The 26,898-nt window shown below is 43.8% G+C and overlaps 1 protein-coding gene across 1 annotated transcript in view; it reads left to right on the top strand.

Annotated features, from left to right (window-relative positions):
* Positions 1–26,898, top strand: part of LOC137437234 (dedicator of cytokinesis protein 3-like) — a 317,733-nt gene that overhangs the window by 97,626 nt on the left and 193,209 nt on the right. Inside the window, exons 11-13 of the mRNA XM_078766260.1 lie at positions 11,983–12,130; positions 14,473–14,561; positions 17,534–17,656. Of these exons, the coding sequence (XP_078622386.1) occupies positions 11,983–12,130; positions 14,473–14,561; positions 17,534–17,656 (360 nt within the window). The remainder of the gene's footprint in view (positions 1–11,982; positions 12,131–14,472; positions 14,562–17,533; positions 17,657–26,898) is intronic.

Genomic DNA, 26,898 nt, shown 5'->3' with positions numbered 1-26,898 from the left:
GGTAGGCCGCGAGGGTGGTGTGACATGGAGGACGGGAAGCACTGGGCCAATGAGAAAGCACCAGCGCATTGAGGAGATTCGAGAGGTCGAAAGACGAGGCGCTGATTGGGGGGCTCGCCAGAGCTGACGTCACACACAAGGTGATAAATGGGCCGGCTGGACGACATTCTGGGTCTCTCTTTTGTGCGGGCGTCTTCTCTTCTTCGCTGGGATTGGAGATCGTGCTTCGTTTCCTCTGTGCCTGGTCTTCATTGGCTCATCGTTCTCGCGTGCTGGACCTTCGTGCTTCGTGCTGGGTGACGTTGGTTCGTCGTGGTGCTTGGAGCGGGATCGGGTGATGTTGGTACTGGAGCGAGGGACCTCGTGGCGTGCCGCGGAGCGAGTCGCATCAAAGCCGCGGAGTGTCCGAGCAAGGAGGCTGAGGTTTCTTCGTGCCGGAGCTCGGAGCCGGATGGGGCCGCGTTTGATGTTACACTGCAGACTACAGACAGATAAGGCCGCACCCACAGAACATTACACGACGAGACATTTCTTTTCGTAATTAATTCCCTCATCTCGTATCCAAAATCTGTGTGTGGGGACATCCCGATCTAGGACATTTTATTACCGGCGCGTATTTTCCTGTCCCATGATTCCTTGTAAATAAACCCTCGTGTTATTTTCCATTTCCTTCTAAACCCGGATTTCCGTTTGAGTTTGTTCCCTCTCCAGATAAGCGCTTTCGCTGCTTCTTCTTCTTCTTCTTCTTCTTCATTCTTTTCCCCGTGCTGTGAAAGCAAAATCTGTATTTGGTCATCGCCTCAATTAAAACCGTTTGGTCATTCGCGATCCCTGGTATTAACCAGAGGGTATTCGCACGACAATACTTATGTAAATGTGATATTTCAGTTCTTTTTTTAAAATAAATTTGCAAAACATTCTAAAATTCTGTTTTCTCTTTGTCATTATGGGGTATTGAGTGTAGATTAATGAGGGAAAAAATGAATTTAAACAATTTCAGCATAAGGCTGCAACATAACAAAATGTGAAAAAAGTGAAGGGGTCTGAATACTTTCTGAATGCACTGTAATGTGCTATTAAAAGATGAACAGCGTGATTGGGTAACATGTAATGCGCTATTCAAAGATGAACATTGTAATTGGGAAACACATTTAATGTGCTATTAAAAGTCGACAGTGTGATTGGGAAACACATATTTAATGTGCTTTGAAAAGATGACAGTGTGATTGGGAAACATTTAATGCGCTATTAAAAATGAACAGTGTGATTGGAAAACACATTTAATGCGCTATTAATAGATTAAATCGACACCTCACATCCATGTCACCCTCTGCCATGGTTATATCAGAACAAGTTGATTCGTCATATGGTCACAGATTGCTTAACCCCAATCTGAAGTCGTTCTAAAATTACACAACACCCTTTTTTTGGAACTTGCGTAAAGTAACGCTTGATTATGTAACATAATGTAACGCTTGATTACCATGCATTCGGACGTATAACATGCATTCTGACAGGCTTGCTTAAACCTTACTATTATATGACATATGATTAGATTTTTTTGTGGTCTCTCTTCGGCAATAACACTCGACCCAAACAAGGCCAATGGTAATCAGATACAACAAAGCTGGGCAGTGTATAATCAGCAGAGGTCAACAGGCCTAATGCGTTAGGCCCACCAGAAAACCAAGATGGCAGCCATGTCATTTAGTCTCGGTGCTATTGTGGGTGGAGTCAAGCGACAGCTGTGGATGTGGTCCGGCAGCTGTCCAACCAATGTGTGGACATTTCAAAAATCGACCCCCAACAAGGACTCCAACAATAATAGTAAACGCAAAGCTCTTGTAAACCTGCAGAATGTCACAGGTAAAAATGGTTCATGCTGCCTCCTTGCTTGATGCTCAGCATTTTAGTCCAGGAGCCAGAATCTGCTCAAAATGGTTTTGTGCAACACCCACTACACAGTTGGTTTGTCACTTCCAGGTGATTGGGGAACATCTATAGAACAAATCCAGCCCTGATGTGCAGTTGAATTGTGGCAGCAACAATAAATGGCAGCCACTTTTCTATGAGGGGGGGGGGGGGGGTGGTGTCCGAGGGGTAAATCTGAGATTTTGACGGATTTCATTTATTTATTTTTTTCTCTTAGCCCCTACAGGCTACAGGGAGATATTATCCCACCGACAGAGGATACTGTCCTTGCTTGTGAACTGTTCATATGCTCCCTGTACACAACAGCTCAGGCAGCAGGTGACATGGCGGACGAAATCAGATATTGGATGTTCTGCCAGAAAAGGCAGAAGAGTGAATGCATACCACCAATATCTGACAGTATTAGGCAACACATTTATCGAGCTAACTATCAGTCATTCATCTGGAAGAAGTCATTGCTCCCCAACCAAGCACTACCAAAGCCAGATGGTAATGGATGGAACATCGAAGATGGAACTCTCCAGCCCACCCTCGTGACCAAAGACCCTGCTCCAGTTGGACTAGTTGAGCTGACAGCGTCAAGTGTAAAGTGTCTGCATGTCAATGCAGCCATGTATGTGCCTGCAAGAACAATAACATGCCATGCACAGAAGCCTGCACTTGCATGGGAGGTGAACAATGCAAAAACCCAAACAAAGAACCTACCACAAGCGACTCAGCAGATGATGATGAGGAAGATTAATGATGACATTTTCGTGATTTTATACCACTTAGAGGATGATTCAGTCGCAAAATATGTGTTTATTTTAATAATACAACAAATAAGTTATATGTTAACATTGTAATGTTCAGCGAATGACTATGGTTATGATACGCAGCCAGATTTGACCTGGTGAGATATTTTTGCTGAGATTACTTGTGGACTTTTGGTCATAACAGGATTGGGGTTAATGATTTAAGGGGAAATGAAATCTATATTTTTCTGACTTTACTTAAGGATTGTCCAATTTTGTTTCTTGAAAAGTTCATAAAGATATATCATATTACAACTATAACCGCATTTGAACAACATAAAGATGATATTGCATAATTACAGTCGAAAAGCAAAAACTACATATTTCAGCGATTTTGTGTGTTTTGTGTATAATACAAGGTATAATAAAAAAAAAAATTTTAGTCATACTTGAACAGCATAACGAAAATCCCCTCATACTTTCCACTATCCTTTTAATTATAATGTTGAAGAATCCCTATTGGAAGAGCTGAAAAAACAAAAATACAAAAAAAAACATCGTCAATTTCGAGCTTTACGCTACCCCCTTAATAGAAAAGTGGCTGCCATTTGTTGTTGCTGCCACGATTTAACTGTACATCAGGGCTGGATTTGTTCTACAGATGTATCCCAAGCACCCTGAAATGACAAACCAACTGTGTAGTGGGTGTTGCACGAGACTCATTTTCTTAGGCCTCTCTTGAAAACTGGCTCCTGGACTATTTAAAAGGATGGAGCACCGACCGATAAACAGCGCTGGGGAAGCAAAGGCAAACCACAAAGGATAACGCTTACGAAGAAACTGCTTTAGCAGCATCAGTGGCGTCAGGAAGGGCATCCGGCCATAAAAAACATTGCCTCAAACAGGGGACCATGATTGTCATGGAGCCCGCAAGGCTAACCCCCGCTCTAGCGGGGAAAATTGGCCTTAAAACGATCATTCATTATTCATTCAATGCTGTGCAAAGAGTATATGTTACATCGAATCCAAATAGAAAATTATGGAGAAACCAAAAAATTGGAATTCGTTCTCGCTTAAGGTAAAAACAATTGTCTTACAATTCATTAAAATTCATCAGCTCACTCTTTTATGGTCGTTTTGACATTTATGGTCAGATTTTTTGACGAAATACAGTTTGGATTTATGCCAGGAAGAGGAACGACAGATGTGCTTTTTATTGTGAGGCAGTTGCAGGAGAAGTACATGGAGAAGAGGAAGAAGTTGTTTCTTGGGTTTGTTGATCTGGAGAAAGCATTCAATAGGGTTCCACGTGAAGTAGTGACATGGGCATTGAGGAAGTTAGGAGTGGAGGAATGGTTGATCAGAGTAGTGATGGCAACGTACAAAAGAGCGCGCACAGCTGTAAGGACAAAGGACGGGAACAGTGGTGAGCTTGAGGTGAAGGTGGGAGTGCATCATGGGTCAGTACGAAGTCCACTGCTATTTGTAGCTGTGATGGAGGTGCTGGCTCGGAACGTAAAGGAGGGTTTATCGTGGGAGTTGTTGTATGCAGATGATCTGGTGTTGATTGCAGAAAGTATTGATGGACTGAAGGAGAAGATGAACAAGTTGAAGGAATGTATGGTGTTACGTGCTCCTCCCCAAACCCCGGTCACGGTGTATATCCGAGCCCCGAAAGGTGTCACGGCAGAAAGATGTGCTATTATGTGTGCCAATGACCAATGGTGCAACCACACCTATCAATTGTTACAAAATCAAGTATTGTATTAATATCACACAATAATAACAAATTGCACAAGTACAATAAAATCTCAATTGCACAACAAACACCATATAATTCCTATGATGGTACCACCAGTTTCTTAACTCAATCACTCACGGTACTCCATGTGAGCGAAATGTAACACCCCCTAAGTCACTGTCACGACACCAGGCCAAAGTCGATCCATGCTCCGGTGATCACAAGAAAAAGGTCGTATTGAGACCTGAACCCAGGACGGCTGACAGTCGACGCTGCCGAAGAGCCGCTGGGTGGGGTCGTGCCGACGTCGGTCAGGCAAAAGTTCACCCAAAAGGCGACTGGGAATTCACACCTTCAGTTCACCAGACAAGGACGCTGATATGAACGAGCAGCGGCTCCCAAGCGGAAAACAGCGAATTCCCAATCGAAATCCACGACACACACGAGAACCAGGTTAACGGCTGGTGCGCGGTGGAATGGCTGGAGCGAGGTGAAATGGCGGATGGGCCCGTAATGGAGGTGTACCGGCTCTCCCACGATGATTCACTTTCAGAAACAACCGCAAAACCCATCACGCAGGTTTATCTGCCACAGCGATAATGACTCTGTCAAAGGAATCCCTTTCCCAGGGAAACCAATATTCGCTCGTGACCAACGCTCGCCAGCGTCCGCTCGATACCTCGAAGCCGATCGGCCTTTCTCTCCCGATCTCACTTGATCGGCTTCAGCCTCCTCTTCTTCTTCTTCTTCTTCCAGTTTCTCCCGATCCATTTCGTTTTTCTTTTAAAACACTAATTTTTCCTTTTGAAGACAGTTATCTCCATTTCACTCAAACTATAACAATACTAGTACATGGAACTAAAAATGCTTCCAGTGGATGAAAACCACAAAGACGGAAGTGACGAATCCGTAACACTCCCCACCCTCAAGAAAGAAAGTTTGAACATCGTGAAAACTTTCTTTTCATGCAAAAACCCTTTTTAACAAACAAAAGTAAAACTCACACCCAAATGATCAACTCACGTGAGCAACAATAATTAATATTCCCCAGAAGAAAGCAACAACACTTTCAAACAACCTACAGGAATTTTCAAATTTAGCTCACTCTGGATAAAGCATCGGACACGACATTGTCCCTGCCCTTTACATGCTCAATTTCCAAGTTGAACTTCTGCAAAGACAAACTCCATCTCATCAACCTCTGATTTTTATTTTTCATTTTTTGAATGAAGGTTAAGGGGTTATGATCAGTGAAGACTTTTAACTCTGGATTCTCTTGCACCCCAACTACAGGTACGACAGGTGAGACGGGAACCATTTTTTTCCACAGGCTTCCTCTCATAATATTTCTTCAGTCGGTTGACATGACACAGCTGCCGCTTTTCCGTCGGTCGGGAGTTGTCACCACGTAATCTGTTTCATTAACCCTCCTTTCGATTGCATAGGGACCAAAATACCTAGCCTGTAGTGGCTGACCTGGAACAGGAAGCAACACCAACACCCGGTCCTCAGGACTGAAATTTCCTATCTGAGATTTATTGTCATGTCTCACTTTCATTTTATCCTGTGTCACTTTCAAGTTTCCTCTCGCAACTTCACAAGCCTTTGCCAATCTGTGCCTAACCGTTGACACATACTCTACCACTGTTAACTACAACTCCTCCTGTAGCCACTGTTCTTTCACCAATTTCAATGGTCCTCGAACGGTGTGTCCAAACACAAGTTCAAAAGGACTGAATCCAAATGACTCCTGAACAGATTCCCTCATAGCAAACAACAATAAGGGTATTCCCTCATCCCAATCCTTGTCACATTCAAAACAGTACGTTCTGATCATATTCTTCAATGTCTGGTGGAACCTTTCCAAGGCCCCTTGGCTCTCGGGATGGTAAGTACTTGATCTTGCTTGCTCCACTCCCAACAGGTGTACCACTTGCTGAAAAAGCATTGACATGAAATTGGAACCCTGATCAGACTGGATGACCTTAGGTAGGCCAACCACAGTGAAAAATTTAATCAAGGCCTTCGCAATAACTGCCGCAGTAATTTTTCTAAGAGGCACTGCTTCTGGGAACCTCGTGGAAGCGCACATGATGGTCAGCAGATACTGATGTCCAGCCTTAGTTTTAGGTAAAGGGCCTACACAGTCAATAATGACTCAGCTGAATGGCTCTTCAAAAGCTGGAATTGGTTTTAAAGGTGCAGAAGGGACTTTCTGATTAGGTTTTCCCACCAGCTGGCAAGAATGGCAAGATTTACAGAACTCCGCCACATCACGTCGCAATCCTGGCCAGAAAAATGTACCAAAATTCTATCACATGTCTTGTTCACTCCAAGGTGCCCGGCCAAAGGTGTCTCATGTGCCAAACTCAATATCTCCTTCCGGTATGGCGGTGGCACCACAACCTGGCAATGAACTTTCCACTCATCACCCACTGGCACCTCCGGTGGTCTCCATTTTCTCATGAGTATTTCCCCTTTCATGAAGTAACCAACAGGTATCTTCATAGCCTCTTCCTCTGTGATGGCTTTACCAAACAAACTCTGGAGCTCCGAATCTCTGTGTTGTTCTTCAACAAGTCTCTTTCGGACAAGCACCGTTTGTTCAGCCTCGTTCCCAGATGTCTCCGACGGACACTCCATTTTCTCTTTTGGTCCAGATGCCACCTTTTCCTTAGGTTCCTTGATGTCACTCCCTTTCCTATTATCTCTTCCAGACTTTTCCTCCAATATCTCTAAGGAACCCAAATCCACATCACCTTCCTTCTCCTTCTCTTCAGAGCACTTCCTACCCATAGCACGAGTCACTGCACAGGATGGAAAGATACCGGGATTCTCCTGCTCTAACTGTGCTGTGTTATTTTCCATACTGGGCTTTTCAACCAACATCGGATTACCAGAAACTCGACCAGCAGCCAAATCATTCCCGATAATAAAAGAGATTCCCTCTACAGGAAGAGTGGCTTGTAACCCCACAGTGACCGGTCCTGACACCAATTCAGACTTTAAATGGATGACATGAAGAGGATCTTTAACAAAGCCACCAACCCCCTGTAAGAGAACACTAACCCCCGTGGCCATCTTCTCCGACAATGGCAAAATACCCTCAAGCATCAAAGATTGATGTGCTCATGTGTCCCTCAATACCCTAACAGGTCTCTGGTTCGTTACGTCCCCATCCAGTGACACAAACCCCTCGCATATAAAAGGTTTATAACCCTCTTGGACAAGGTCGTTCTGTGATGCCCTAACTTTGGCACGGTAACCTTCACAAGGCACTGTCCTCCAAGGACGATTTCTCGCATTGGCCAACGCATTCGGAGTTGCACTAGTCTGACTCCGCTCATGAATTTTCCTTTTCAGGGCGGAACATTGGGACATCAAATGCCCAGGTTTTTTGCAAAAAGCACAAGTAGGCCCAGAGGAAAAACTCGTGGTCTGCCTAGGGCCCCCCGGAAGATAGGTTTGCCTTGGAACTGCAGTCTTCTGATCCCTAAAACTCACGGTATCAGATTTGTCCCCATAGTCCTCTCTAGGCCGCCTCCATGAAAATTGGTTCTCCGAACGTGATTTACCATAACTCCCCTGGCTAACTATAGGCGGGAAGTTAGGTTTGTGGATCCCCATCCGGTGTGTCAAGGCATAGTCATCTGCCACTGTTGCTGCCTCATACAACTCCGGTACCTTTTTTTCGTCCAGATGCACTTTAATGTCCACGTGGACACACTGTTTGAATTCCTCCACCAAGATCAATTGTTGTAAAAGGTTGAAGTCTTTCCCAATCTCCTTCGAGTCACACCACCTATCAAACATAGTTTCCTTCATTCTGGCAAACTCCACATGGGTCTCACTCTCCCTCTTCCTGGCATTCCTGAATTTTTGTCGGTAAGCTTCAGGGACCAATTCATAGGCTTTGAGAATGGCTTTCTTCATGATCTCATAATCTGCACATTGGTCAATCGGTAAAGCCGAATAGATATCTTGAGCTTTACCCACCCGAACACTTTGTACTAACATAGTCCATGACCCCACAGGCCATTTTCACATTTGAGCCACCTTCTCAAAGTGTAAAAAGAACTTGGCTACCTCCTTTTCATTGAAGGGTGGAACCAGCCTCACATGTCTACCAACATCCCAATAGTTCTGACTGGTTGTCGAACTAGCCGGCATGGATACTACTTCTCTCCGTTCCCCCAGTAATTCAAGCTCCTTGAGTTTAAGCTCCCTCTGATACTCCATGTCCCGTTCCTTTAACTCCCTTTCGGCTCTCCTTTCCTCTGCCCTTTCCTCTGCTCTTTCCTTTTCTGCTTTCCATTCCAACTCTTTTAACCTTTCCTGGCTCTGCAGTTGCATCTCCATTTTCTGGAGCTCCAGATTTCCTTTTTCCTCTGGTAACCAATCCAAGGCTACCTCTTCCCATGTTCCTTGTCCCACTAGAGATTCTACCACCAATGTCTGCATCTCTGCTTTCTTCATACTAACTCGGACCTCCAAGTTACAATATTTGGCCAATATCATGAGTTCCGATCTTTTTAACGCCTGGAACTGTGCCTCGTTCGGGGACATCGCAAACTTTTCTACATCAAACACCATGGTGACTATTAGTTAGCACCTGTTAACCTTCACACAAAAATTTCCAAATTTTCAGAAAAAATTGGGAATGTTGGAAAATTTCAAATTTGGGAATTTTGGGAATGTTAGGGAATTCTATCCCAGACGAGCCCCCAATTTCTGTTACGTGCTCCTCACCAAACCCTGGTCACGGTGTACCTCCGAGCCCCGAAAGGAGTCACGGCAGAAAGATGTGCTATTATGTGTGCCAATGACCAATGATGCAACCACACCAATCAATTGTTACAAAATCAAGTATTGTATTAATATCACACAATAATAACAAATTGCACAAGTACAATAAAATCTCAATTGCACAACAAACACCATATAATTCCTATGATGGTACCACCAGTTTCTTAACTCAATCACTCATGGTACTCCACGTGAGCGAAATGTAACACCCCCTAAGTCACTGTCACGACACCAGGCCAAAGTCGATCCATGCTCCGGTGATCACAAGAAAAAGTCGTATTGAGACCTGAACCCAGGACGGCTGACAGTCGACAATGCTGAAGAACCACTGGGTGGGGTCGGGCCGACGTCGGTCAGGCAAAAGTTCATCCAAAAGGCGACTGGGAATTCAGACCTTCAGTTCACCAGACAAGGACGCTGATAGGAATGAGCAGCGGCTCCCAAGCGGAAAACAGCGAATTCCCAATTGAAATCCACGACACACACGAGAGCCAGGTTAACGGCTGGTGCGCGGTGGAATGGCTGGAGCGAGGTGAAATGTCGGACGGGCCCGTAATGGAGGCGTACCCGCTCTCCCGCGATGATTCACTTTCAGAAACAACCGCAAAACCCGTCACGCAGGTTTATCTGCCACAGCGATAACGACTCTGTCACAGGAATCCCTTTCCCGGGGAAACCAATATTCGCTCATGACCAACGTTCGCCAGCGTCCGCTCGATACCTCGAAGCGGATCAGCCTTTCTCTCCCGATCTCACTTGAACCGCTTCAGCCTCCTCTACTTCTTCTTCCGGTTTCGCCCAATCCATTTCGTTTTTCTTGTGAAACACGAATTTTTCCTTTTGAAGACAGTTATCTCCATTTCACTCAAACTATAAGAATAATAGTACATGGAACTAAAAATGCTTCCAGTGGATGAAAACCACAAAGATGGAAGTGACAAATCCGTAGCAATGGAGACAAAAGGTCTGAAGGTAAATATCGGAAAAACGAAGGTGATGGCAAGTGGTAAAGCATGTGGTGAGGTGGAAAGAACTGGGAAGTGGCCATGTGCTGTGTGCAGGAAGGGTGTCGGAGTGAATTCCATTCAATGTACAATGTGCGCTGAGTGGGTTCATCAAAAATGTAGTGGTTTGAGAGGGTCATTAACCAGTGTGGCAGCTACATTTAAGTGTAAGGTGTGCACAGAGGGAGCTGCGGATGGCGGAAATGTTGAGTTGGATCTTGGAGACGGCGTGAAACTGGAAGGTGTGAAAACATTTTGTTACCTATGAGACATGCTGAATGGAGAAGGTGGATCAGACTCGGCAACGGTTGCTGGAGTGAGATGTGCATGGAAGAAGTTTCGGGAACTGAGTGGCATGCTGATGCTGACGAGGAGGGGAGTGTCGTTGAAGCTGAAGGGAAAGGTGTATGCTGCATGTGTGAGAAGTGTTACGATTCATGGGAGCGAGACATGGGTAATGAACGTAGAGCAGCAACGAAGGCTGGAAAGGGTGGAAATGCGAATGGTTCGGTGGATGTGTGGTGTATCGTTGAGCGAGAGGAAGACAAATGATGAATTGCGAAAGATGATGGGAATAGAGCCTGTGATTGATGCTGTGAAGAGGAACAGGTTGAGATGGTTTGGTCATCTGTTGAGGAAGGATGAAAGTCACTGGTTGAGAAGAGTGATGGAAATGAATGTAGAAGGAAGTAGAGGACGGGGAAGACCGAGAAAGACTTGGCTAAAGATGGTCGAAGAAGAAATGCGGGCAAGGGGGTTAACAAAGGGAGATGCAGAAAATATGGCAAAATGGAGAAGATTGTCATGGGGATGGCAAGGCTAACCCCCGCTCTTGCAGGGGAAATGGCCTTAAAATGCCCGTTGTTGTTGTTGTTTGTACTCTTTTATGGTCGGTCGAGTAACTGGAGCATTACCTTTTTGGCCTAACAATGATACATAAGTTATAGCCTGTTGTGGCATTCACCACAAATACAGCCACGATCAAATATGTGGTTGAGAATATTTGCAGCTGTGTCATGTGACCACATGGTCCTTTGCTCACGAGACCACACGACCACAGTCGAGGCCCAACTTTGAGCCAAAATAAGTCGGTGCCACCCTACTTGATGTAGTGCCGCTCACACTTTCACGAGGAGACTGCACACGGTTCTCTTCACTCCACAAGAACACAAGCTCAACAGGTTTGGCTGACCAATAAACCTTGGCAATAATGTAAAAATACCACCGTCACCTCGTCCACCAAGACCTCTCTAATTAATGATGGCTAAAGAACCGTTAACGAGTGTAATCTTTACTCCTGTTTATCGAAAAACTATATTGGTCATTTTTTATTACTTAATTCCAGTATTAAACAAAATTGGGGTTATTGGAAAGCTTTATCTCTATGTGACCACTCTGTAGTAATAACTGCAAGTACATCCGAGACATGTGACTCATTTTGCTGTCACCGGTCACAAACATCACACAGTACGGAACATACCGTTCCTATAAAATCAATTTCCTGTACCGAAGTGCAGATCAACAAGCCAACATTTTATATACTTGTTCATATCACTTTATGAAAAGTACATTTCAGGTGAAGTTCACCAAATCCACGAAGCTAAAACATCTCTTTAAAATGTCAGCAATGCCAAACTAATGTTACACTTTGCTGATGTTTATTTATTTAATTTCCTTGGCTTTCTTTCTCCCTCTCCCAACAAGGTCAGTAGATAAAAGTCGAGTGTTAACTTTCTGCTTCATCGAATAATTGTTTCACTTACAGGACGCATGTTGCCCAATGATTCAAGGAAGCCGTCTACGACTTCCCTATATCGACGACCTTACGGCTGTGCCGTCCTGGGCATCAGAGAATGGATACAAAGCCACGTCGAGAGCCCCGACGAGAGAGAGTTTGTCCTTAAAGTTTACACGTACGTAAGCACACCCACATTGCCTACCTGACGTCACACACACTTAATTTGTTCAGCATTCTTTTATTACAATTAAAGCCTGGTGTTGGCTTAGTGGTTAGGGTGCCAGCTTGGGATCCTAGGATCCTGGGTTCTGAATCCCGGTCGATCGCTGAATTAACGCCAGGGGGGTTGACTCAGCCTGTCATCCTTCCGAGGTCGGCTAATTGAGTACCAGCTTGCTGGGATGAATGATCCCGGTGTGTACCCCGGTTTAAAATAGGTGCACCGTATCCCTGCACATCGTAAGAGGCGACCAAGGGTTGGCGTATATTTTGTAGCACCCGGCCATAAAAACATTGCCTAAAACAGGGAACCATGATTGTCATGGGGCCCCCAATGCTAACACCCACTCTAGCGGGAAAAATGACCCTAAAACGAGCATTCATTCATTCATTCATTCTTTTTTATAATTCACAAACTTTCAAATTGGAGCTTAATGTACACATATCGAGTTGGTTATGTAAATGACATTGTCCGACGACTGTTTAGCTCGGAGGTTATATACTGTATCTAGTTTCTTACACACACCTGCACACTACTTGTTCCCATGGACGACTTGTCAGACGATGATCCAAAGATTTTCGGACCTGTTTGCATTTATTGCTCACATTGTGTTGGTTCTTGTTGTGAAGTTTCATTATACCTTTGCGACGTTTAGGTGATCGCTCCATTTGAAGAGTCTCATTTGTTACCTCCGCCACCAAAGGTGGACAGAGGTTGTTTTCACCCTTGTCTATCTGTTTCTTTGTCTGTCTGCATGATATCTCAAAAAATTATGGACGGATTTGGACAAAAATTGATAGACAGGTGGGTTTAGCTCGGAGGTATCTCACTTTGGAAGTACATGACAAGGACGAATTGATTATGTTTTGGTGAGGATATGGATATGGATCGAAATGCGGTGCGGGCAAGCGCATTAACAAGGGGAGATGCAGAAAATAGGGCAAAATGGAGAAGATTGTCATGGGGACCGCAAGGCTAACCCCCGCTCTAGTAGGGAAAATGGCCCTAAAATGCCTGTTGTTGTTGTTGTTGTTGTTGTTGTATGTATGGATACGGATCCGCACACTACAATTTTAAAGTGATTCTTCACCATTGAGAGATAAGGCCAAAAACTATATTTAGCATGATATATCAAAATTTATGCATGGATTTGGACAACACTTGGTGGACAAGTTAGGTATGTGACAAGGACCAATTGATTCGATTTTGGGTGAAGATCTGGATCCAGATTCGAGAAATTTTTAAGTGATTCTTTGTTATTCAGAGATGGGCCCAACACGATATATAGCATAATATTTCAAAACGTTGTGTACGAGTTATGACTAAACTTGGTGAACGAGCTGGGTATGTGACAAGACCAAACCGATTGTGTTCTGGTTCAGGTCCACATTGAGATCCGGCCTATCAGTATTGAGGCATTGGTCCACTTTGAGATTGGTCCACTTTGATATACCTATCAGTATACCTATCAGATATACCGATCAGAATACCTATCGGATATACCTATCGGATATACCTATCGGATATACCTATCAGTATTGGTCCACATTGAGATCTGGCCTATCAGTATACCTATCAGATATACCTATCAGATATACCTATCAGATAATCGGATATACCTCTCAGAATACCTCTCAGATAATCAGATATACCTCTCAGAATACCTCTCAGATAATCAGATATACCTCTCAGAATATCTCTCAGATATACCTATCCGATATACCTATCAGATATACCTATCAGAGAATCAGATATACCTATCAGATATACCTATCAGATAATCATATATACCGATCAGATAATCAGATATACCTCTCAGAATACCTATCAGATATACCTATCAGATAATCAGATATAACTCTCAGAATACCTCTCAGATATACCTATCCGATATACCTATCAGATATACCTATCAGATAATCAGATATACCTATCAGATAATCAGATATACCTCTCAGAATACCTATCAGATGTACCTATCAGAATACCTATCGGTATTGGTCCACATTGAGATCCGGCCTATCAGTAGTATTCAATTCATAAACTGTTCAGCCTGGCAGAGGTAAGTGCTCTCCTAAATGCCATTCTAGTTTGTTTTGTTTTTCTTTATTTTAAGCCCATCTAAATAATTATCAAGACAAAATTTAATTTGTTTGTCGATCGGTGGTTGAATGACGTTATTTTCTCATATCCGTCATGATGCACTAGATTTTATATTGTCACAAACCCCGTACAGATAATAAACATTGTCCTTTGAACTTTGTAAACACGATCGTAGTGGATGCTTTGCATTACAGGTGCAATCATGAAAATGAGTGGCATCAAATTCAAGATCATATTATCAGGAAATCGAGCAACAAGTACAATGCGGCTTCTTCTCACTACGGTGAGTACAGCACAAACCTGTTTGATGCCGCATCTCCCTCGGCAAGTCTTGCTATCCCTGCAGGTGTGCAGAAGCATCTCTGCTTACCAGATTCGAGCCAGGAACATTTTGTTTTAAAATCGGCCTCGCCAATCAATTTTGATTTGAGGGTGGCTCATGGAGCTAGTTGACCGGAGTGACCGTATCGGCGAGCCATCAAAACATGACTAAAACAAAAGGTCCTTCCTCACAATTGTGCGATTGCCTCATGATGTTGATTCACATATTTTCCGATGAAGTACCTTCGGAGTGCAAATCTCATGGAATAAACGTTGTTGACCACAAACAAGGATGCAGGGGCAGCAGTCGCAACAGCTCCACATGAACGAAAACCCAAGAAAGGAGACTTAATTTGTGGCGTTTTATAATACAGTATACTAGCGAACAAAAGGATTTATACTTTTACCCACTAGCTCCTCCAGCAAAAGTGTCTTATCATTACCTGCTTTGTATGGTGGGTTTTGGCCATGATGATGCCAAACTGGCACAGCTATGTTGTACCACTATAGGTTCAACAGTGACCGTTAATGTTGGACCAAGGTCTGTTTGATTGTCGGTTGAACGTTGGTTTGTCATTGGCTGACCAAACGTTGGCCAAACTTTTTGTTAGTATTCACAAGACAAACCATTTCTTTCCATCTAAAATCCAGGTTGAGCCAGCGTTGTCGATGTGCATATAACCAACCGCAATGATGCCAGCCCATTGGTCCAATATAGCTGTGCCTCCTGGGTGTGCTTTCCAGATAGATTAGTGGAATAAATATCTATCGGTCATTCATTCACAGCCATTATGGGGGTTCATTGCATCAAAAAGATGCAGTGAGTGTGTTTTACAGGTTTACAGAATGTTTCATAAATCCTAGCCCCTGCAGACATGTGATTTGATTGTTTTTCTTTACAGGGTTTAAGGCTCGTAGAGGAGCTGCGATACCAATCTCTCACGAAAATAGCACACACAACACTCACATCATGCATGCAGACACCCACAACATGTCACACATGCATGCACATGACACGACACCAGACTGATTTCAGACAAACATAGTCCATGAGCTTAGCGGATGTGACGTAACTTCAGAGGTACTCTGGGTACGGTAATGCCATCTTTATGATGGCACTTTTGTTTTTCTTTCCTTTCACAGTCTCAGTTACAAATCTCACACTCTTACTATGTCTCTCCGAAAGGACCGACTGGAAAACCCTCACATCTACTTTCTCAACAATCCTCTCCAAGAAGTTCTGTCGCTCAAGCTTTTGGGTCTCACTATCTGCCATGATCTTTCTTGGGAAAACCACATTTCCAAGCTGGCATCCAAAGCCAGCCGCCGACTGGGCATCCTCCGTCGTGCGAAGTCCTTCCTTGGCACACCTGAGCTCCTCACCACATACAAGGCTTTTATTCGCAGCTCAATGGAATACTGTTCCCCCTTCTGGGCCGGTGCTCCTCCTCACACCTAGCTCGGCTTCACGCTGTTGAAACCAAAGCTTTCAGAATCATTGGAATCTCCTGCGATGAAGCTAACTCCGAGGGCCTTTCACTCACTCACCGCAGGCAGGTCGGTGGTCTTTCTGTCTTCTACCGACTCCTCTCCGGCCTTGCTCCCCCAGCTCTATCTGTGCTCTGTCCCCCAAATATTCCTCCAGGTCGCACAAGATCTCCCAGAAACCCTCTTATGGTTAAACTGCCGAAATCTAGGCTCTCTGCTCACCTTCACTCTTTCATTCCTCTTTTCTCCCGCCTCTGGAACAAACTCCCCCACTCCCTTCAATCCCACTCCTCCCTCCAGGTCTTTAAAACAGCTGTTCACCACCATCTCTTATCTTCCCCCATCCAAAACCTTGATCTTTTCTACCCCCGCTAATTCACCCCAGATCCACTTTTTTGAAATTCCAACTTCTTTCCTGGAAGTCCTTGCAGTGTCCATATGTTTTATACCTCTCCCACCTCCCCCCAAGCCCTCTCCCTCCCACAGTTCTCTCGATGTCCCTGCTCTCAAATGTTGTGTTTGTGTCCTTCCCCCTCTCTCCCCATCTTGTCAACCGCTCCCCTTATTTTGTGCTTTATGTGTCGGTTTGTCTTTCTGTGTGATTAATGTTTGCTCTTTCACGAGCCTCAATCTTGTATACAAAAAAAAAAGAAAAAAGGCAAATAAGAAGAAACTTCCTCCTTCCCACAGATGCCAACCAATAGGGATTGTCCATGCTATATCCTTTTAAATGCTGAACATCAAGCAAGGAAGCAGCATGTACCATTTTTAAAGTCTTTGGTATGACTTGAAGCAGTCCAAACCGGATGGGTGTTTTTTAGGAGACACCATCTCCTTCCTGGATGGCTGTTGGCTCCCTGTGGTAGCTCATCTGCCCTTTGCCAGGTGTTGTTTTTGGTCCTGGCAGCGTATCACAGTAACCGTCTCCACTAGCCAGGCCATTGAGGGGTGTCGGTTTAGTCGCGATAACCGGACCATGTGGCAGGTAGCACTGGGCAGTCCCAAAAGACTGACCTGACACTAAAGGTTTGTTAAATACAGCAAACGATGGGCAGGTTCAGGCTACCATATTGAACTTTCGTAATACCTTTTTGGGGTTGAAAGTTCACAAAAGCTACAATTTTTTTTTTTTAAATGCTGCAGATCATATGACGCCGGGAGCTACTGAAGGCTGAAGTTTAATTGGTCAATACATTTGGCCACTTTGGCAATCGGTGGAGACTTTCGCACACTGCACCGTTATGTACGATTGTCACCGACGCACCTGAAAAACTAGTTGACGATGCCCGTTAACCGTCGCACCTTACACGATTATCAAAAACTGTCGTTACTTATAATGCAACAATCTTACAATGCGTCGGCTAGTGTGCGGCAGGCTTACATGTGTGTTGAACATTGTTTGGTGTACACAGTAACGGTGAGGTGTGCTGTTTATATCTTGTGCAGGTGTCATCCTTTCTCTACAGCTTCTGCATGGGGAAATGGAGCATGTGCAACAGGATCCATTGTTACAGACTCGTGCCCTAGTAATCGTTCGCAAGCTGGGCCTCTCAGATGTCATCATGCCAGGTAAGTTTGCAAATTCATTCCTTCCTTGTCTCAAAAATTCCTGAAGCAACCTAAATGTCCCTTACATTTCCTCCAAAGTTCATTGTAAAGAAGGAAACTGCGGATAATTGGGATTTCTCCTATAAGATTGTTTTTACTCTTTGATATATTTTTTTCATTCATCCATTTCTTATTGCAATCCATCTTTATCCTGGTCTTTTGGTTCTTCTTTCTTTTAAGAGTAGAGGAGCGATGTGTTTGTTTTAAAATACAATCTTTAAATTTTTTTATCATCCTTCTTGGAGACTGATTCCATTGAACGTGCAAATATTTTGATACGTAACTAATTTTGCTCACATGAGATCCCCTTCCATGAGATCCTGATCCTGATGAGATCGAGAGATCATGAGATCATGATCATGAGATCCCACGAGATCCCCACCATCAATCCCCTTCTGGTGAAGCTCTCTAAATCCAGAATCACTGCTCGCCTCCACCAATGGGTTCATCTTTTTTTATTTCAGCCGACGGAGGTTATGTTTTCACCTCTGTCTGTTTGTTTGTATGTCTGTCTGTGAACAGGATATCTCAAAAAGTTGTGGACGGATTCGGACGAAATTTGGTGGAGATGTAGCGTATGTGACAAGGACAAAAAATTAGATTTTAGTGAAGATCCGGATCAGATAATTTTTTAAAAAGTGATTATTCACCATTGAGTGATGAGGGAGGGCTTAAACCGATATATAGCACGGTATCTCAAAATGTTATGGACGGATTCGGACGAAACGTCATGGACAGGTTGGGTGTATGACGAGGACCAATCGATTTGATTATGGTTCTGGATTTTTTAACTTCTTAAGTCATTCTTTACCATTGAGTGATCGGCCCAAAAACGATAAATAACATTTCAAAAACTTGTGGACGACTTAGGACAAAACTTGGTGGACGAGTTAGTTCGGTGACGAGGACAAGCCGATTCTATTTTGGTTCAGGTCCGAATCCAGATCTGGCCTATCAGTGGGATACAATATGTCAATTCTTCAGCTTGTCGAGGTATGCTCTCTACCGAGTGCCGTTCTAGTTTTCATCCGTGGAACCAACTTCCACATTCTCTTCCATCTCATTCTTCCCTCGAGGTCTTCAAGACAGCTGTTCAACACAATCTCAGATCATTCCGATCCAAAACCATTATCTTTTCTCCCCCATTAACACCCCCCAAGCCCATCTTTTTCCATCTTTCCCTTTTACCTACCTGAGAGTTTGCTTATGTATCCATTTGTCCACCCACTCTGTCCTCCCATCGTCCTCATTCTTCTTCACATCCCTTATCTTTGAAGTCCCTCTCCATTTTCCCCTCAACCCTGCTGTTGTGTGTTTCCCACTCCCGTTCTGCTGTTCGTTTTGTTATGTAGCTTCCTGATCCGTTCTATGTTCTAGCTCCTCCATGAGCCTCAACTCAGTATAAAACAAGACCGGAAGTCTAACAGCGGCATAGCTGGGCTTGTTTGATTCTTTAGTTGAAGAGGATAGTATGACCTGGGTGGAGATACCAGTTAGCAAATAATGTAAGTATTAAATTACTTTGAAGTATTCTAAGTCTCTAAGCTGTCCAAAAATGTATAAACCACAAACACACATGATTAGCCTTTTTAACAGTCACTAATGCTGTTTATAACATTAAACAAAGAAATTTGGAGGAATCCCGACATCCGTGAGGTAAGTTTTACTTTCAGAACTGAGCGAAGATCTCCTGTAATCTATATACCCCACAAGGGTTAGTTTATAACATGACCCTTCCTGCTGCTAAAGTGGCGTTTTTCGTAGCGGCCTTTTTGAAACCCACCAATGAAGTTTTTTTTTCGAAAACCACCAATGAAACCCACTTTTCCTGCTTTTAACACGAAACTGAAAGGGAGGAAGCCCGGGTTGTGCTCATTTACCAAGCAGCTAGCTAGCGCTTGCCAAGCTAGCCGTTCCTTAACGGTTGTGAATGGAATGCTTGCTCGAATGGTTGAACCACTTGGCGATCTCTCCACAATAACCTTGGTAAATGAACACACTTTATAGAAATTATACAGGAGGAGGTGCTTCTATGTTAAAAATTTCTTGGCAATCGGCCCAACGATTGCAAAGGAAAAACACTAGCACATTGTGTGAACAAACAAACAAACAGACAGACAGACAGACAGAAAAACAAGTGGACCCAAATGCAATACCCTCTCCTCTGGCGAGGGTAACTAGAAGGGCACTCGGTAGAGCACATACCCCCCAGGCTGAACAGTTTATGTTTTGTATCCCACTGATAGGTCAGATGGTTCGGATCTGAACCAAAATCTAATTGGCTTGTTCTTGTCACCAAACCAACTTGTCCACCAAGTTTTGTCATCACTGGTCCATAACGTTTTGTAATATCATGTTGTATATCGCTTTTAACCCGATCTCTCAATGCTGAACAATCAATTAAAAATTAAATAACTCTCGTATCCAAATTCATATTCAGATCTTGACCAAAATTGAACTGATTCGTCCGTGTCACACACACAACCTGTCCACCAGGTTTCGTCCAAATCCGTCCATAACATTTTGAGATATCCTGCTATATATTGTTTTTGGCCCTGTGTCCCAATGGTGAAGTCCCGGTGTGTACCCTGGTTTAGAATAGGTACACCGCATCCCTGCGTATCGTAAGAGGCGACGAAGAGCGTTGGCGTCAGGAAGGCCATCCGGCCATAAAAACATTGCCTCAAAAAAAAAAGAGAACCATGACAATTACAACTACATATGGGCAGGGTACAGCCCGAAGTGGAGATCGGTTTCTGAGGTTTGGGACATGGAATGTGGGGACAATGACAGGGAGATCAGGAGAAGTGGTGGAAGTATTGGTCAGAAGAAGAGTAGACATATGTTGTGTGCAAGAGACGAGATGGAAGGGAAGTGGTGTGAGAATGATGAAGGGTAGGCAGGGACAGAAATACAAGTTTGTGTGGCAAGGGTGCCCGGAGGGCATGAATGGTGTTGGTGTCCTGTTTTCTGAGGAGTTTGTAGACAGTGTGGTGAGTGTGACTAGAGTGAGTGATAGGTTGATGATAGTGAAAATGATGATTGGAAAGCTCTTGGTGAACGTCATCTCGGAATATGCTCCGCAGGTTGGTCGGAGCGATGAAGAGAAGGACAAGTTCTGGTGTGCAATGGAGAAGCTGATGGAAAACGTGAAAGATGAGGAAGTTGTTGTGGTAGGAGGAGACCTAAATGGACATGTGGGAAGGAGTATGGACGGTTTTGAGGGAGTTCATGGGGGTTACGGATATGGTGTGAGAAATGGAGAAGGTGAAAGGATTTTGGAGTTTGGTGATGGAGCTGATTTGTTGATTTGTAATACTCAGTTCCAGAAAGGGGATAATAAGCTTGTTACATACACGTCAGGTGGGTCGACGACAACCGTTGACTACCTGATGGTGCGTAGGCGAGATAGGGGGCACCTCCGGCACACAAAGGTGATCCCGGGGGAGGAGGCTGTTTCACAGCACTACTTGGTTGTCTGCGACATAAGGGTGAAAGGTGCGAGGAGAGCTTGGCGGGTGAAGTACCAACTGAGAATGAAGGTGTGGAGGTTGAAAAAGGTGACAGTAAGGGTAAGGGAGGCATTAAAAGAGAGGCTGAGTAGGGTAGAGGATGATGTGGGTGAGCTTGAAAGTGGTTGGATGTCAATGCAAGATAGTCTGTTGGGAGCCGTTGGTGAGGTATGTGGATGGACAAAAGGACCACCGAGGCACTCGGAAACATGGTGGTGGGATGATGAAGTTGGAAAGAGGATTGACGAGAAGAGGAAGAAGTTCAAGGAGTGGCAGAAGGCAAAGGGTACGGGAGCAGAAAAAGCAGAGCATGAAAGTTATAAGGCAGCCAAGAAGGCTGCAAAGAAAGAGGTAGCAAAGGCGCAGGAGGCATGTAGGAAAATGTTCGGAGAACGCTTGGATTTGGAAGAGGGTCAGAGAGCGGAATTCAGGATTGCAAAGCAGATAGCGAAAGAGAGATGTGATGTGATGGGGGTGAGTTGCTTGAAGGATGAAGTGGGACAAATCGTTGTGGACCCAGATGGAATTAAAGGAAGATGGAAAAGATGTATGGAAATGCTGTTGAATACAGAGAATGAATGGGATGGCAACATAGAGAGTAACCCAGTTTTAGGACCGGCAGAGAAGATAACTGAGAAGGAAGTTGAGGAAGCGATAAAAGCAATGAAGAGTAGAAAAGCGGGAGGGCCGACGGGAGTTGTGGGAGATATTTTGAAGGCAGCGGGAAATTGGGGTGTGCAGAGAATGACAGAGATCTGCAATCTGGTGGTGAAAGAAGGCTGCATTCCAGTTGATTGGGAACTGAGTACCCTCGTCCCTCTATACAATGGGAAAGATGACCCTCTGGAGTGTGGCTCGTACCGAGCGATAAAGTTATTGGAGCATGGAATGAAGGTATTGGAAAGGGTGTTGGAGAGGAGGATAAGGAAGAAGGTGAAGATCGACGAAATGCAGTTTGGATTTATGCCAGGAAGAGGAATGACAGACGCGCTCTTTATTGTGAGGCAGTTGCAGGAGAAGTACATGGAGAAGAGGAAGAAGTTGTTTCTTGGGTTTGTTGATCTGGAGAAAGCATTCGATAGGGTTCCATGCAAAGTATTGACATGGGCATTGAGGAAGTTAGGAGTGGAGGAATGGTTGATCAGAGTAGTGATGGCAATCTACAAAAGAGCGCGCGCAGCTGTAAGGACGAAGGACGGGAACAGTGGTGAGTTTGAGGTGAAGGTGGGAGTGCCTCAGTGGTCGGTACTAAGTCCACTACTTTTTGTCGCTGTGATGGAGGTGCTGGCTCAGAACGTAAAGAAGGGTTTATCGTGGGAGTTGTTGTATGCAGATGATCTGGTGTTGATTGCTGAAAGTATGGATGGACTGAAGGAAAAGATGAACAAGTGGAAGGAATGTATGGAGACAAAAGGTCTGAAGGTGAATATCGGAAAGACTAAGGTGATGGCAAGTGGTAAAGCATGTGGTGAGGTGGAAAGAACTGGGAAGTGGCCATGTGCTGTGTGCAGGAAGGGTGTCGGAGTGAACTCCATTCAATGTGCAATGTGCGCTGAGTGGGTTCATCAAAAATGCAGTGGTCTGAGAGGGTCATTAACCAGTGTGGCAGCTACATTCAAATGCCAGGTGTGCACAGAGGGAGCTGCAGATGGAGGAAATGTTGAGTTGGATCTTGGAGATGGCGTAAAGCTGGAAGGTGTGAAAACATTTTGCTACCTAGGAGACATGCTGAATGGAGAAGGTGGATCAGACTCGGCAACGGTTGCTTGGGTGAGATGTGCAGGGAGTAGTGATGGCAATGTACAAAGTAGTGATGGCAAGTAGTGATGGCATCAGAGTAGTGATGGCAATGTACAAAAGAGCGCGCGCAGCTGTAAGGACGAAGGACGGGAACAGTGGTGAGTTTGAGGTGAAGGTGGGAGTGCCTCAGTGGCGGGAAATGCTGTTGTCAGCTTCTTTCCTGGAAGTCCTGGCAGTGTCCATATGTTTTATACCTCTCCCACCGCCCCCTTCCCATGCCCCCCCCCCCAAAGCCCTCGCCCTCTCTCAGATCTCTCGATGTCTCCATGTCTCTCGGTCCCTGCTCTCAAATGTTGTGTTTGTGTCCTTCCCCCTCTCTCCCCATCTTGTCTACCGCTCCCGATGTTATATGTTTTATGTGTCGGTTTGTCTTTCTGTGTGATTAATGTTCGCTCTTTCACGAGCCTCGATCTTGTATACAAAAAAAAAAAAAAAAAAAAAAAAATGGAAGAAGTTTCGGGAACTGAGTGGCGTGCTGATGAGGAGGGGTGTGTCGTTGAAACTGAAGCGAAAGGTGTATGCTGCATGTGTGAGAAGTGTTATGATTTATGGCAGTGAGACATGGGTAATGCACGTAGAGCAGCAACGAATGCTGGAAAGGGTGGAAATGCGAATGGTTTGGTGGATGTGTGGAGTATCGTTGAGAGAGAGGAAGACAAATGATGAATTGCGAAAGATGATGGGAATAGAGCCTGTGATTGATGCTGTGAAGAGGAACAGGTTGAGATGGTTTGGTCATGTGTTGAGGAAAGATGAAAGTGACTGGTTGAGAAGAGTGATGGAAATGAATGTAGAAGGAAGTAGAGGACGGGGAAGACCGAGAAAGACTTGGCTAAAGATGGTGGAAGAAGAAATGCAGGCAAGGGGGTTAACAAGGAGAGATGCAGAAAATACGGCAAAATTGGTAAGATTGTCATGGGGACCGCTCTAGCAGGGAAAATGGCCTTAAAATGCATGTTGTTGTGTGTGTTGTTGTTGCCAATGGTGAAAAATCACTTTTAAAATTCCACTAGCCCGATCCGAATCCGAATCCAAATCTTCACCAAAATATAATCATTTCGTCCTTGCCACATATGCTACATCTCTGCCAAATTTCGTTTGAATCCGTTCGCAATTTTTTGAGACAGACAGACATATAGACAGACAGACAAACAGACAGACAGGGGTTAAGACATAACCTCCATCACCTTCGGTGGTGAAGGTAAAGAGAGGCAGATGAATAATTGTAAATTTTTCTTCAAGTCAGCGGTGTAGGTGTTGGTGCAGGAAAACAAGGAATGAAGACGCCACCCTATGACGAATACATATGGAGAGCACATGCTCATTGAAAATAAAGAGGATACAAGAACCTGCTGTCAAATCCTACCACCCTTAAGCCTTTTATATGGTTCTTTTTTCTGCCTTCTAGTTAGTCTACTTATATAATTGCCTTTTACTCTTTATTGGTTCTGACGTCTCCTCTAATTTATATAAATCTTTTTCACACAGTAATCTTGAGTAAAAAACAAATCCGTGCCTTAACCTTGTGTTCTCACTCCATATTTATTCTCCGCTTATGCTCCCTCATCCTGCCACCTTCCATAAATAAGAAATGACCCACCTGAATCAACTCCATTGATTCCTTATCATAACTTATTTAACTCGGTTCCCACACAATCGTCTCTTCTCCGACCTAAAACCCCTTACCTTTTTTTCCACCTTGCATCATTATTAAAATCTGTGTGTTGTGTAACCTTTACAGTTTCCTCACATTGAACCCCCTCATTCACATTTACTTGTACTTTCTATAATGTGCTGACCATGCAGTAGTAAGGACATTAAATAGCTTTGAGCAAACTAGACTTTGACATAATGCATTATAGTCAGGTTCACGATGTTAACAAATATAATTTCTTTCAAAATTTTGGGATTAGCAAACCTGTACATTTTTGGAATCTTCAGAGCATGGAGAATCTGAAAATCAATGTTGGCATTTGCACAGACACCTGCATGGCCGCCATTTTGGATTTTGAAAATGGCCGCCATAAAATACATATTTTGCGCGATCTCGGCTTCTAGTCAACCTAGAGACTTAATTAAATATGCTAATCCTATGTTTTCTGGGTCAAGGAATCCAATAAAGGCCTCAAAATAGTGCTCAGGATTATAGAAAAGCAACAAACAAAGGTAATTGAAAACCATTGTCTTTATATTTGTGATATAACTGTGTTACATAATACATGATATTGCAAGTCCTTTGAAGTTATAGGTTGTTATAGGAAGTTATAGGTAGTATCAGATTGAACTATAAGTCCTATACACAGGATCTACGAGGTCTACACCGTTCAGGAATATGCTTTTACAGATCTTCATCACTGTCCTGAGTGTCATTTTCGCAAAGGTGTCTACGCAAATGTAAATATTAATTTTTGGATTCCTCATGCTCTGAATATTCCAAAAATGTATAGTTTTGCTAATCTACCAAAATTTTGAACGAAAAAACATAGTGAACCTGACTATTACTAGGGCTGGCAAGATCGCTCGTAGGTAGCTCACTTGCCTTTGAGTTTCATTCCTGACAACATAAATTGTACCTTGTCACCCTGATGTTTGGCAGACTGTCACATGCGATGATAAGGTAGTATTCCACCTGCTGGCATTTGTTTTTGGTGGATGTTAAAGACCCTATGCAGTCTTAGGGAAATCTTGAGGCTATTGTGTGCCGGCATCCTGGCCAAATTCCAAAATTTTGCCCTTGTTACCATGGGGAAAGCAATGGCAAACCACCTTGCCAATTCGACCACATTCCAAGCCGCATTCGAACCAAACCTCAGGTAGAACACCAATATCCAATATCTAAAGCTTTTTCTAACCATTCACTTATGGACTCACTCACTGATATAAATGTTTAGTAGTTTGTAGGTGGGATTAAAAAGTTGAAATTTGGAATATTGATGTAATTCAAAGCCACGATTCCATAAAACAAGACCGACTGTTTAACAACGACGTAGCCAACCATGTTTGACACATTTGTTGAAGAGGATAGTGCGACCTGGGTGGGGATACCAACCAGTTAGCAGTTAGCAAATAATGTAAGTATTAATTTAAAAAAAGAGTAAATTCCATATTCCTGTGCCACCTTCAGTCTAACATCAGGCATTGACAGCAGGTTGGTGAAGGCCTTGGACAAAAAATGTACCCAGTCTGAATGTTGCTATATCCAGTCAATGGTGAAACTGCAAATGGGGAATCAGCGAATGTCACGGATGGAAACCATTACGTCATTTCCTCATTCTGCTTTAAACTCAATATCTCTATATTTTCATTCCAAACAGCATCGTTCATCATTCCAATTGCAAATTAATACTACCGTATTGATATATCAAAATATAATGTTAAATCACGATTGTATTGAGATATTATCAAACTGGCAAGCCGTCATCATCTGTTCACTTCCGGATTCAGGAGCAATGTCCATGTCGATTGCATTTCAAAATCATATTTGTATTGAGGAATTTCTGAAACCTTCTACCGACATTACGACAACTGCTGGGACCCCAAAACGTTCCACAGAAGGTTATCATATTTCCTTTTAATAAAATATGAAACTGTAATGGTTACTAAACGCTGTCCCCATGTCATGTGACCAGATCCTTAGCTCTGATTGGTGGACATTTGTGAGGGACATACACACACACACACACACACACACACACACACACACACACACACACACACACACACACACACAGACACACACACACACACACACACACACACACGTGTGTGTGTCCGCATTTATATGTTTTACCTTTAAAAATGGTTTTCTTGGCAACTGCTTCTCTAATTGATGCGAAACTTTAACAATATGAGGGACTTCCCATGGAAAGCATTTCATTGCTAACTCTGATA

This window comes from Myxine glutinosa, chromosome 12 (genome assembly GCF_964187855.1).
Source record: "Myxine glutinosa chromosome 12, kmMyxGlut1.1, whole genome shotgun sequence".
Taxonomy (NCBI): domain Eukaryota; kingdom Metazoa; phylum Chordata; class Myxini; order Myxiniformes; family Myxinidae; genus Myxine; species Myxine glutinosa.
Note: the sequence above shows the minus strand (reverse complement) of the source record. Positions and strands in the feature narration are given on the sequence as shown.